We start from the raw sequence: 12740 nt of genomic DNA, 5'->3' as shown, positions 1-12740 counted from the left end.
TATTGACGTTTATTTATATAAAAGATGGGGTCCAGCCCCTACCCCTTCATGACCTTACTCATGTCATCCTGTAGCACTGTGTCAAGATGATGCTGATTGATCAAGAAATGTGGAAACGTATAAGGAACAGATACACACATATTGACGTTTATTTATATAAAAGATGGGGTCCAGCCCCTACCCCTTCATGACCTTCCTCATGTCATCCTGTAGCACTGTGTCAAGATGATGCTGATTGATCAAGAAATGTGGAAACGTATAAGGAACAGATACACACATATTGACGTTTATTTAGATAAAAGATGGGGTCCAGCCCCTACCCCTTCATGACCTTCCTCATGTCATCCTGTAGCACTGTGTCAAGATGATGCTGATTGATCAAGAAATGTGGAAACGTATAAGGAACAGATACACACATATTGACGTTTATTTATATAAAAGATGGGGTCCAGCCCCTATCCCTTCATGACCTTCCTCATGTCATCCTGTAGCACTGTGTCAAGATGATGCTGATTGATCAAGAAATGTGGAAACGTATAAGGAACAGATAGCTGAAAGGTGCGAACAAACAGACACAAACTCAGCTTTATATATTACATAATTTGGTAAGTATGAAAAATACAATACTTTTGTTTTAATGATTCATTATTTTTGTTTTATCTAATTCAATGCTCCAATACCTTTTACAAATCACTATACTTTATAAATGTATGTTTTTACATTGAAATGTTTCTTATGATAAATTTTGAAGTTTTCTTCCATTCTCATACTTTTTATCAGTTTCAAACTGTTTTTCCAACTTTTATTATACTTCTTAAAGTAATGGTCCCCATGTGATTCAGAGATAAGACTGAGGGCTTATAACGCTAAAAATTGGGTTTCAATATACACGGTGGGATGAGCACAAATAGCTCATTGTGTAGCTTTGTGCATAACAACAAACAAACCTAACTTAATGACATTTCAATGGTCCCACAGTGGGACAGTAGCAAGTTCACGGACGTACAACGCTAAGAGCCGGAGTACGATTCCATGTGGTGGATACAGTAAATAGTCTAACATGCTTTGCTCTAAAATAAACAAACATTTTAACCAGGAATGCATGCTTGTTCTATTATTTTGAAACTGATGTTTGCTTTTTATTCATTAACCATGAGGACAATCCTAATGAATAATGAAAACTAACGCAAACGAATGTGAGTGCAATAGATTAATGTTGGAAATGTTTAGTTTTAAAATATTTATTTTATTTTAGTTCTTAACATTACTTAAATGCAAACGTAAATATATAATCATAAAAGGGAAATATATTGTCAGACTAAGGAGACTACGACACCAAAAATAATATACTCTGACAAAACATAAAGGACACTGCAGGCAGAAATCCAATAAAATCGAGAAGTACGTTTTATATAAATATATACAAAAAGGAAAGGGAAACACTTACATAAGCTGGCATTTCGTGAGTGTCCTGACTTCTGTGATGGTAGTTCAGTACAACCACTGTCATGACGACAGAAAAAGCTACCATCATCATGATGCAAGCGAAATACGTACCTAGACGAGGATGTAAAAAGAAGTGCTACATACCGGAATGAAATAAAATAAAGGAGTTTATACAGCGTACCAATAAGTAAATAGACACCACTGAGAATACAAATCGACCAACTACATGATGCCATATACAGAGAATATCCGTATTTTTAGGAGGTCGAATAGTTTGATGATGGGAGAAAGCGTCAGATTACTTGCAGTACCGTTGTTCAAAGAGAACAGATTGACAATGTAGTTTTAGTCAAGTCTGAAAATAACAGTTTTTCTTAGCTCGGGTGTCCAACACGAAACGAATGATTTTTTTTTTTTGAGCTGTGAGAATACACGTGGAAAATTTTCTATACGTCAAAATGGTTGCTAGTTGCAGGTCAGATGCAAGTGTGTCTCAATATACCATCAGAAGATACCTTCACAGGACAAGCAAGAGTAGCTAGATGAAACCACTCATCATTCCAGGCAATATCGTACATCAATAGCAGTGGACATCACAAATAATATTGTATTCTTCTCCATTTTGCAACACTGTAATTGCTTCCAACGAATCCAGATTCACAAAATTATCAGATAGTGAACGCAACTGAGCTTGGCGATTATGAACCCAGAAATTTTCGTAGAACCGTTTGTAAGCCAAACAAAATACGTTGATATTTTTGTTATTGTATTGATGCTATTTAGGTTACTGGCCGATCATAACTGGTGGTATAAGTAGGGAAGGTCATTATTGATATCTGTCTACGCCAATGGCCATCTTACCAGACAAGACGGTATTTTGATGCAATGCTGGATTTATACTCATTCAATTCGAGTCACAAAACAAATATTTGAAGGTCGAGGCATTACCAATCGCAGGATATGAACCCTATGGAGTAGTGTGCTAGCAAATAGCCAACTTTTAGGGACATCATCCAAGTTCTTCTTCAGTAGTTCAGATCTTGGATATGTGATATATAATCATGTTTTTGCTATATATATATATTGTAAATGGCAGATCCACTAAATACTAATGGTAATCTCGTACCCATTGTTCCATGTTTGGTTATTTAGTAAAATGGTATTCTTTATAGAGTAGTCTGGCACTAAATGGTGGTTAGGGCGATCGACTTGCAATTTGCAGAGCTCGTGATCGAATGCTGTCTCTGAACATGCTCGCCCTTTCAATGGGCCATTATAATGTGAAGGTTAATCCCGTTTTTCGTTTATAAAAGAATAGCCCAGGAGTTGACGGTGGGTGGTGTTGACTAGCTTCCTTCGCTTTATTCTATCCTTTATAAATTAGGGACAGCTAGTTCAGATGGCTCTCGAGTAGCTTTGCTAGAAATTCCAAAAACAAACAAACAATACTTTCTAGAATAAGTCTATTTATATATTGGTAGCTGTAAACAAACAAAGTAATGCTGAACGTTTGTTGTTTTAGCCCTGATATTGATAATTTTTATAATTACCCATATGTTATTAAACTTTTTTCTTCTTTTTTCTATTTACAAAACGTCTCAGCTTTATCTCACAATGAATGTTTTGGTGTTGCTTTGATACATGATCATTAATCCAGAACATTTTCTTCCCTTTCCCTTTTATTATTTAATCTGATAACAAAATCATCATTATTTAAATACTGCTACATGCATCTTAAGCTCACCGATAATGGATACTGCGTCTGAAGTTGGTGGCATGGTTTCAGCTAGTTGAAGAAGAAATACCATAAGAGACAAGAGGATTGTTACACCTGAAATAAAAACATAAAATTTAATGTAAACCAACGTACACAGGATAGGAAAACTATTGTTAAGATATATATTACTGGCCCCCAGTGGGACAGCGATAAGTCTATGTATGGATTTAAACGCTAAAATTCAGGGTTGGATTCCCCGCGGTGGGCACAGCAGGTAACTCAATGTGGATTTTTTTCTAAAACATACAGTTATTGCACTCCACTCGAGTATGTCTGCAGACTTATACCGCTAGAAACCGGGTTTCGATACCCGTGGTGGGCAGAGTACAGGTAGCTCATTGTAAAGTTTGTGCTTAACTACAAAGAAACAAACAAAATAAATTACTGTTTAGAACGCCAGCTATCGATAGACTTATACACAAGCATAAGCCAAAACTAGCATGAAGAACGAGAGTTCAAAATAATGTATTCACGAATTCATAAATTATGAAGGTGTACAATAAATATTTTACATACATTCGAATTAATAAAATGTCTTTACATTATAATGAAAATACCGTGAATATCTCCTTATCACCAAGCATGTATATAGAATGTCATTGTCATATAACTAAAATTAAATGAACTTTCCTAATAAAGATCAATATGTAAATTACATCACGGAGCTTGTTTCATTAACGCATATTACTTTTGTAAAAAACGAAGGCCTTTTAACCTCTTCTCCTTATCTTTAAGTTTATTGAAATTTTTACATTTTTTTTGCTAGAATGTGACACGTAAACAAACACTGGAAGTAGGAAGAGCTCCTGATCAATTCTAAGTAAACTGTTTACATCAGAAGAAACACGTACATGTAAATTAATGAAATCCGTTAACTAGAAGAACACAATGAAATGGATCAATACACAAGAAAACAAAACAAGTAATGATTAAAATGAATTGAATGATTTTCGTACACTGTAACTGTTAACGATGTGTTTTAGTTTAACCACACCTCAAATAGTATTTATTATGTGTGCTTCAGAACAATGGTTTATTTTTGATATTTCATAATTGATTTTGCTAAAAGATAAACATCCTTTTTTAAGCTTTTTTATATCTCATCCACTTTGCACTGAGCCATATTGCAAATAATTACACAATAATAATGTTAATGTATGCTAAGCTGTATAGTTTCAATTTTACCTCATAGCGTACAACATAGCTCTAGGTGTGTGTTAATGTATACTATGGGTAGACAGTAATATCATACAAATTTTCAACAGGAGATTTTTAATTTTTTATACTCATTATTAGAGAATCACAACTACTTCAAATAATTATGTAGGATTCCATACAAAGAAAAATAGTAAAAAAGTACTTTTAAGACAACGCAATATGTAATTTGTTTTTTTATTAAATTATATTAAATTCTTTGTTAATATATCTTTATATAACGGAACATAATATAACAAAAATAATATAAGTCATCAAAATCTATGATCGTAGATTGGATTTATAAGGAAATAAATGGAACGATACACTTATCACTAAATCTACACCAAAAATTTTATCTTTTCAATTATTCAAACGTTGTAAAATGATATATGATCGAAGATTGTTTAGGTCGACCTGTGTAGTGTCGTTAGGAGTCACAGGAAGATTGTTTAGGTCTACCTGTGTAGTGTCGTTAGGAGTCACAGGACAACTTTAAAATTGTAAAAGAGCTGCCTCACTTCGCTTAACCCGCTTTTAATTTATGTGAACAAAATGTATTTTGACCAATTTGAACGAAACTTTTCCTTACAAGTTTTTACCTAGCGTGAGCTTTTCTCCGGAGTCAGGGGGCAGCGTGAATCCTAGAAGAGCCATCGACGATATGAGCACGCAGGGAACGATTAGGTTGAACCCGTAATAAAGAGTTCGACGACGAATGTGGATGACAAAAGTGATGTCAACGTATGGATCTGGACAACAAGCGTAATATATAACGTTTCTTTTGCCAGGAACCTCTGAAATTCACAAACATACAGAAAACAAAAACAGGATTAGAGAACAAACAGGAATACATGTACACAAGAAAACGAAAACAGCTTTTATCGAACATAACGAAAGGTTAGAAAAAAAAGCAGAAAGTATTAAACAAGGGATGGGAAAACAGAAAAGAAAGCAAAGTTCATAACGCAGCAAAAATATAAAAAATAAAATCGACAAGCACTAGTAGGACGTTCACCATAAGAAATGAAGGTATTTTCATTATAATATTATCCCCTGTGGGTTTTTTGTATATAATTAAATATTCTGTCGTTTTATGTGCGCCAGAAAATATGGAGTAGATATCAGATTAATGGTACATAAGATTTACAAGAAATGAAATAATGATATTGTTAGAAATAGTTGAAAATAAAATTACAAATAAATAAATCAAAATGAAAAACAAATCTAAGAAAAAAGCAACTATATAGAAAGATAACTAAAGAAGTCTAATAAAATCTGGTTATCAAAAATAATATTTGCATATGCATATTAGAATGATGATTTATAATCTTATCAAAGTTTAATTGGAGTGCCAGATACAAAGAGAAATACTCCAAATCACAATATCAAGGGACGAAATCAGATTCTGTGAGTACTATTCGCAGATCATTTCCAATACTAATTCTAAAAAAAAGATAAGGAAATACGCTAGACATTATTCTACATTACATGTCCTTCCTGGAGTCAAAGACTAGAGCAAAACATGCGCTTTTTCTGTTATATAAATATTCTGGGGTTTACCTGGATGCGACATGAAAACAATGTATCTTAACGTTTTCCGTCTGTAAGATATATTAAAAGTTCTAAACAATCACAGAATAAAATATGTTTACAAGATACCTTGAAATAATAGTTTTCATTCTGCATTACTAACACAAGTTATTTTGCGACAGTGATTTTTATGGTCCGATATAGAAACGAACAAACTAATCACTTTGTGTAACTTTTTCTACAGTTTGGTTGAGTTGCATTTTCATTGCTTTGAAACATTTTGTTTCATATGTAATTGAAATGGCAATAGCAATTTTTTGTCAAACTCATAAATTAAAGTTAACTAGTCTGATGGCTGTGACAGAAGATTGATGATACAGACGCGTGCAAGATGTTACAAAAAGATCTATCATGAGCAGAAGAACAACCAGATGTAGCTATCTGTCAAAAACAAATACCAAAACTAATGTTACTGAAGAGGTGCATACAAAAATACGTTAAAAAGTTAATAAAATAGTACATTTCATATCAGATGGTTTAACGAGTTTCGTGGCATAAAAATCGGTATTGCATAATCATATCCATAATGGGAAATATATAGTTTTTTTTCTAAAACTAAAACTGGTACATTCATAAATAAAAAGAAAATTCGTTAAATAATTTTTTTATTATTGTTAACTTGACTCGGGAATTTTTTATAGGCATGTGATTACACGTAAAAATGGTAAGTGGTATCATGCGTGAAAATGTGTTAGACATCAGTGACTGCTTTAATGTAATATAAAATTCATCAAGCGATAAAATCTTACTTTTCCCCTTCTACATAATTTTAACTTTCCTGACAAGATAATTTTACTTTGCCTTTTCTGCTCTATTAATCAATTGTTCACGACTTATTTTCCTTGGTTTTTTAGAGAATTTGAGAAACTTTATTCAGGCAAGATACCAGTTTTAGGATTTTTTCTTTTCTTATGTTATACGTGCATAAGATTTTTCAGAACAAGTAAAAAAAAATGACAATTTTCAGATTAGCAGATCAAACCGAGATAGAGATTATGTAAGAAAATATCAAAGAAATTACAAAGCAGACATAACTTAGGAGTCGTTTAAAGGTATTCAACAAAATCACGATATTCCGCTGAATTAAAAAGTCTTTGTGTGATTCTTCATATTTTCCGTAAAAAGTTAAATTATGCAGTCAAGAGAAATTCCAGCTTTATTTGATCAGAATGGTTTTATCTAGGAATAAAATATCAACTAATCACAGTATTTATACAAATGGCAAAGTCCATTTTTTACTGTAACTATAGACGGTTCTATTTGCAAGGAAGAAACCCAATATGAAATATAAAATCAATCAACAGACTTGCTAAACCAGAACGCTTTTAATAACCGAAGTAAAATAACGAAAAAGGATTGATATAATGATCTTAATGCTCAAATGAAGTCATGTTAAATTGAAACTCGAAGAAACCATATGAGCATAAGCAGGGTTTTAATATGTAGCCCTTCTCGTGTGGAAAGGATTGTATACAAAATTGTCTATCGATATTTCAAACATATGTCAGTCAGGTTTCTTTGAATAAAAGTAAAGATAATTTGAGTTTTATATATTTGATTTTTTTACACAATTGGTTTTATAATATGTAACTTTTAGTCAAATAAACATATAGACAGCATTTCCAGGTTTACACTACGATATAAGACGAAATGTAATTAAATCATAAACTTTTCTTGCTACTCGTTTAAAACTGAAACAACCAAAAAGGCAAGTTAGTTACTAGTCCTCTAAGAGTTCCACTCAGCTTTTAAATATCGTAGGAAGCATGTGGATCTTTAGAATGCTGTAGGTGATGCCTGAAGTTATTCGTCTTTCTAGCATTGTTGTTACGTGAAACATGCTTGTGTTAATTTTCAGTCATGTTATGAAACAGATTATAAAAAAACTTCAAATGAATAGACTCAACATGCAATTAGACACCGGATTCATTTCTGTAGTAAAATATGTTTGTTTGTCTGTAATGCTGGAAGACAATCCCGTAAATGTCTATTTCTTGAACAATATTTGTGTCATATACTTGAATGAGTAAAGATTTTATGTGTTAACAATATAATTGCAGCTACATCTTTTTTGTTAACGCTTTTATAGCAAAATTCAGTAGCGTTTCAACAAAACTAAGCGAAGCACAAGAATAGATCGAATTATGGAATACTGAAATTTACAGCTTAAATATTATTCTTAAAGATTCAAGTAATGAGTTAAACAATATATTCAATTCCTGTTTACTGTATTTTCAATTAAGAAGAATAAATACTTAATACTTTTAAATATTTAACGACTAAAACAATTAGAATTGGGAACAATGTATACATGTGGTATAGATTTTTAACAATAAATAATTGCAAGTCAACTGTCTCAATAAAATTCACCGAGTAGTTTCTATCATCAGGAATGAATGACATTTTATGAAGCACATTACCAACAAATCTCAAAATTCAGAACAGGAAAAAGATGTACATGTGGGTGGTAAAAACAACAACAACAAAAAACCTTTATAAAACAGTAACTAATTTCAGATTCCGAAATGATGAACAAATTAAATTCGCTTGACAAAATACATTGTAATATTTTCGAATTAATGTGAGGAAATTTGGAACACTATATTTCAGAATACAATTCATTCAGACTGAACTTTGAAGAGTCGACTGTTAATTAATTTCACGTATAACCAAACAAATAATTTTCTAAAGACCGTTGTACTAGTAAGTAATTATTTTAATTTTGAGTCACAAAGGAGCGTAATCCCATACCAATTACAGAGACTCGTTTCTTCTTGTGGAAAGATCACTACATTGAAAATATGTTTACAATTACCCGAAATTATTAATACTATATGTGCTTCTGCAGGGACCCCGAAAGTGTTCTGTTTCAAGAGTAAATAGTACTAAAATTAAAAATAACAAATATCGTTACTTCTGGCTTTTGAAATTCATATGTCATGTTGTGTTGTAGCCTACAGATTGCATAATTCTTCTCCTGATTCGTGGCATGCACACGTTTTACTGACATCACGACAGTAGAAATTGCCCCCTTTCGGGGAAATAACAGTGTATATGCTTTTACTTATCGTAACTAATGGTTTAACAGACTAATTTTCATAATAGATTACGTGTTTATACTTATTGTAACTAATAATATGCCACTTAATACTTATAATAGCCTTCACGTTTTTACTTCTTGTTTAATGGTATGCCACTTAACTCATAACAGTGTACATGTTTTTACTTCTTGTAACTAAGAGTATGCCACATCAACCGTAATAGCAGTCTACATGTTTTTACTTATAACTAATAGTATGCCACTTAACCCTTATAATTGTGTGCATGTTTTTACTTCTCGTAACTTATGGTAAGCCACTTAACTCTTATAACAGTGTAGATGTTTTTACTTCCTTTAAGTAAAGGTATGACACACTAACTCTTATAACAGTGTACATGTTTTTTTTTCTCTTATAATTTATAACATGCCACTCAATTCTTATTATAGTATACATGTTTTTATTTCTTGTAACTAATGGTATGCCACATTAACCCTTATTACTGTGTATATTTTTCTACTTATTTTAGCTAATGGTATGCTACATTAACCCTTATTACAGTGTATATGTTTCTACTTCTTGTAGTTTATAGTATGTTACACTAAATCTTTTTCATTGTATGTGTTTTTATTTCTTATAACTAATTGCATGCCACATTTACCATTATTATAGTGTACGTTTTTTTTTATTGTTTGCAAATAATGATATGCCACATTAACCATTATTACAGTTTCCTTTATTTTTATTGCAACTAAAGGTATGCCACATTAACCCTTATTACAGTGTATATGTCTTTACATTTTGTAGCTAACGATATGTCACATTATAACATGTACATGTTTTTACTTATTGTAACTAACGATATGCCATATTAACCCTTATAACAGTGTTTAAAGGTATCGTATTCGTCATACTGTAGCTTGGGAATGTTATGGAAGCTTCTATCTTTTTTGCTTTCAAGTATAGATTTAGTTCAATATTATACATGAACTTAGCATTACAGACAGATTGAAACCGAGAGATTGAATGGCAAATCAACTCTAAACAGCAGGATGTTTACCAACAATTGCATACATTATGACATTGTCATGAAAGGATATTTTTATCCAGTCTTTTTTGGACATCTTATATGCAAAAATGGGAAATAATGTGAAGTAATTTCTATCTTTATCAATTAGATTTGTAAAGCCTAAATTCCCTTTTTCTATGAACAATTTCAAGAAAGGAATTCAAAATCACAAATTACACTTGGTCGCAGGTCTCACAAGTACAGAGAAACACTTAACTAATAACATGCAGAAATCTGCTCTAAAAATCCCGCCTCACTGCATTTGGAAAGTTAAACCTATTATTTTTCTCAGTTAACACAGTCCTGTATATCCATTTTTTCTCCATCACGTACAGATTTTTCACAAAACGTCATAATGTAATACATAAAAGAAAGACCACAACATGTAGTTTTCAGACTAAAAGACGTATATTTCACACGCATAAAAAATCAGAATGAATGAGGATGCATATTCGTTTGACATCAATGTTCTTCCCTTTTCTTTAATAAAAAAATTTTCATTTTGGTAAACGAAATAATAATTTGATCTAAGTAAGAGTTTTTTCTTTCCGATTTGTAAAAAATCCTTACGTGATGGAAAAAAATGAGCAATATTTTCCAAATCTGTGTAGCTGAATTATGGAAAATCCGTTATTAAAACCAAAACAACTATTATGACGTTTAAATTCGAAGGCCTTTGTAATTTAACAAAACTCGAGCCTTCAGGTCATTAGAACACATGAAATTCTACTAATGTTATTGCATTTACTGACTTTTTTTTTAGAAATTAATGACAATCTTACTAGTTGATTTTATTCGTGGTGTTTAGTTGTAAAAAAGCTATCACTGTAGCATAATACTGATGGTGATACGACCGTATTAGCATAAAAACTAATGATTCATATCACTCGTTCTTTAAATCTCTAGGCCTTGTAAGTTTATTAATGTTTTTTCCCTATCTTTCAAGATTTCGCACAAAGCTACATCAAAGTTGTTTGAGTGTTTCAGAACTTTCGCGCAGAACCTAATTTTGAGCTGATGGAGTAGAAGGGATGCAACTAGTCAACATCATCTACAACCAGTTTTTGGGATACTCTTGTCTAATCAAGTAGTGGGATTTGACCTTCACTCTTACAGTGCACCCACAACCCAATTGTGTGAAGCTGGTTTTTGAACCAACAGTTGTGAATCATGAATCCTTATATGTACAGTTTGAGCACGCTATTAACTTAGGCACGGCCATGATCGTAGTCTTGTAAGAAAACTATTAATATACTCACTCTGCATTATAAAAAAATGAAGTGAAATAAATTTGATAATATAAGTCAGTAATATACGACACTATTTACTATAATATTGAAATTCAGTGATCTTTCTCAAGGTTTCAAGTGTTTAAAATAATATATTTTTACCAATTAATTCCCATTCACCATTGCTAATAAATGCAGAGAGGTCGCCTTCATTGCTGGCCAGTCGAAGGTCAATAGCACCCCCATCGTACGTCCAAGAACCAAATTTCATTTCACATTTTTGATCGTCGAAAGGAAACCATGTGATGTCAATTTTGCACGTGCTTTTGAAGATACCTGGGGGAATGTAAGTGCAGCTACCGTTGTGGCGCACAACTACGTTGGTCTTGTAAGTGCTGTCGATTTGATCGTCTGCGCTGCAAAAAAGAGATATACGAAGCTTAGCTTTTCAGAGTTAGAAGTTTTTGTGAAACTCGCAACATTCTAGAACTATACATAAATATTTGAGATTGGCATTACTAGAACTAAACTAAAAAAATCCACGCACTTTATCTGGGCAGTCAAACTAAATTTTACCCTTTATAAGTTTATAGAATAATTATTTTGGACGAACTTTCTTCAATCGATTATGACGCTAATCAGAAAATCACTCAAATTTAGTATATTTGAAGTTGTGTCATTTGTGACATATGAGGTGTTGACGTCAAATGTTTCTAAGAGTGAGTTTAATAAGCAAAGTGAAGGATTTGTTTGTTTTTTTATTTCGCGCAAAGCTACACGAGAGCTATCTGCGCTAGTTGTCCCTAATTTAGTAACCACCCACCACCAACTCTTGGGCTACTATTTTACCAACGAAGAGTGGGATTCACCGTCACGTTATAACGCTCCACGGCTGAAAGGGCGAACATGTTTGGTGGGACGGGAATTCGAACCCGCGACCCTCAGATTGCGAGTCGTGCGCCCTAACCAGCTAGCCATGCCGGACCCTAAAGTGAAGGAAACGTTTGTGCTCTATTCTGGCAAATTCCTTCAATTGAGAAGTCAGAAACTCTTTTTTTTTACACTCATAACAATGGAAGCTGGAAAGCAATAAGCATTACAAGCTTAATTATAAGTTTCATAAATTATTTTAATACTGTTCTAATCTTTGGAAAAATACTAGTGTTTTACAATAAAAATTGTCAACTTAACGCGTCTCTTTGTCACTGCTGATAGTCTTTTCTTATTACGTTTTATACTTTACATAGTTTGAATGCTCGGCCAGATTTCGAACATTTTAGGGCTTACACTTGATAACTTGAGAAAGATAATGAGAATACAGTACACAGCGTGGTCACAAGTAAACAGACACCACCTTTCCAGAAAAAAATGAATTTTTTCAGTCATATTCACAT

General features: G+C 32.5%; 1 protein-coding gene across 3 annotated transcripts in view; it reads right to left on the bottom strand.

The window, feature by feature from the left end:
* LOC106473464 (neuronal acetylcholine receptor subunit alpha-7-like) overlaps positions 1 to 12740 on the bottom strand; it is a 112678-nt gene that overhangs the window by 9371 nt on the left and 90567 nt on the right. For 2 of the 3 annotated variants that reach the window (XM_022402957.1, XM_022402966.1), the window contains exons 5-8: positions 11509 to 11762; positions 5020 to 5214; positions 3191 to 3277; positions 1448 to 1557 (exon numbers count right to left, since the gene is read on the bottom strand). In XM_022402957.1, the coding sequence (XP_022258665.1) occupies positions 1448 to 1557; positions 3191 to 3277; positions 5020 to 5214; positions 11509 to 11762 (646 nt within the window). The remainder of the gene's footprint in view (positions 1 to 1447; positions 1558 to 3190; positions 3278 to 5019; positions 5215 to 11508; positions 11763 to 12740) is intronic. The other variant, XM_022402962.1, reaches the window with a different exon arrangement.

The sequence above is a fragment of the Limulus polyphemus genome, unplaced genomic scaffold (genome assembly GCF_000517525.1).
Source record: "Limulus polyphemus unplaced genomic scaffold, Limulus_polyphemus-2.1.2 Scaffold130, whole genome shotgun sequence".
NCBI classification, from domain to species: Eukaryota; Metazoa; Arthropoda; class Merostomata; order Xiphosura; family Limulidae; genus Limulus; species Limulus polyphemus.
This window is presented reverse-complemented; position numbering and strand designations above follow the sequence as displayed.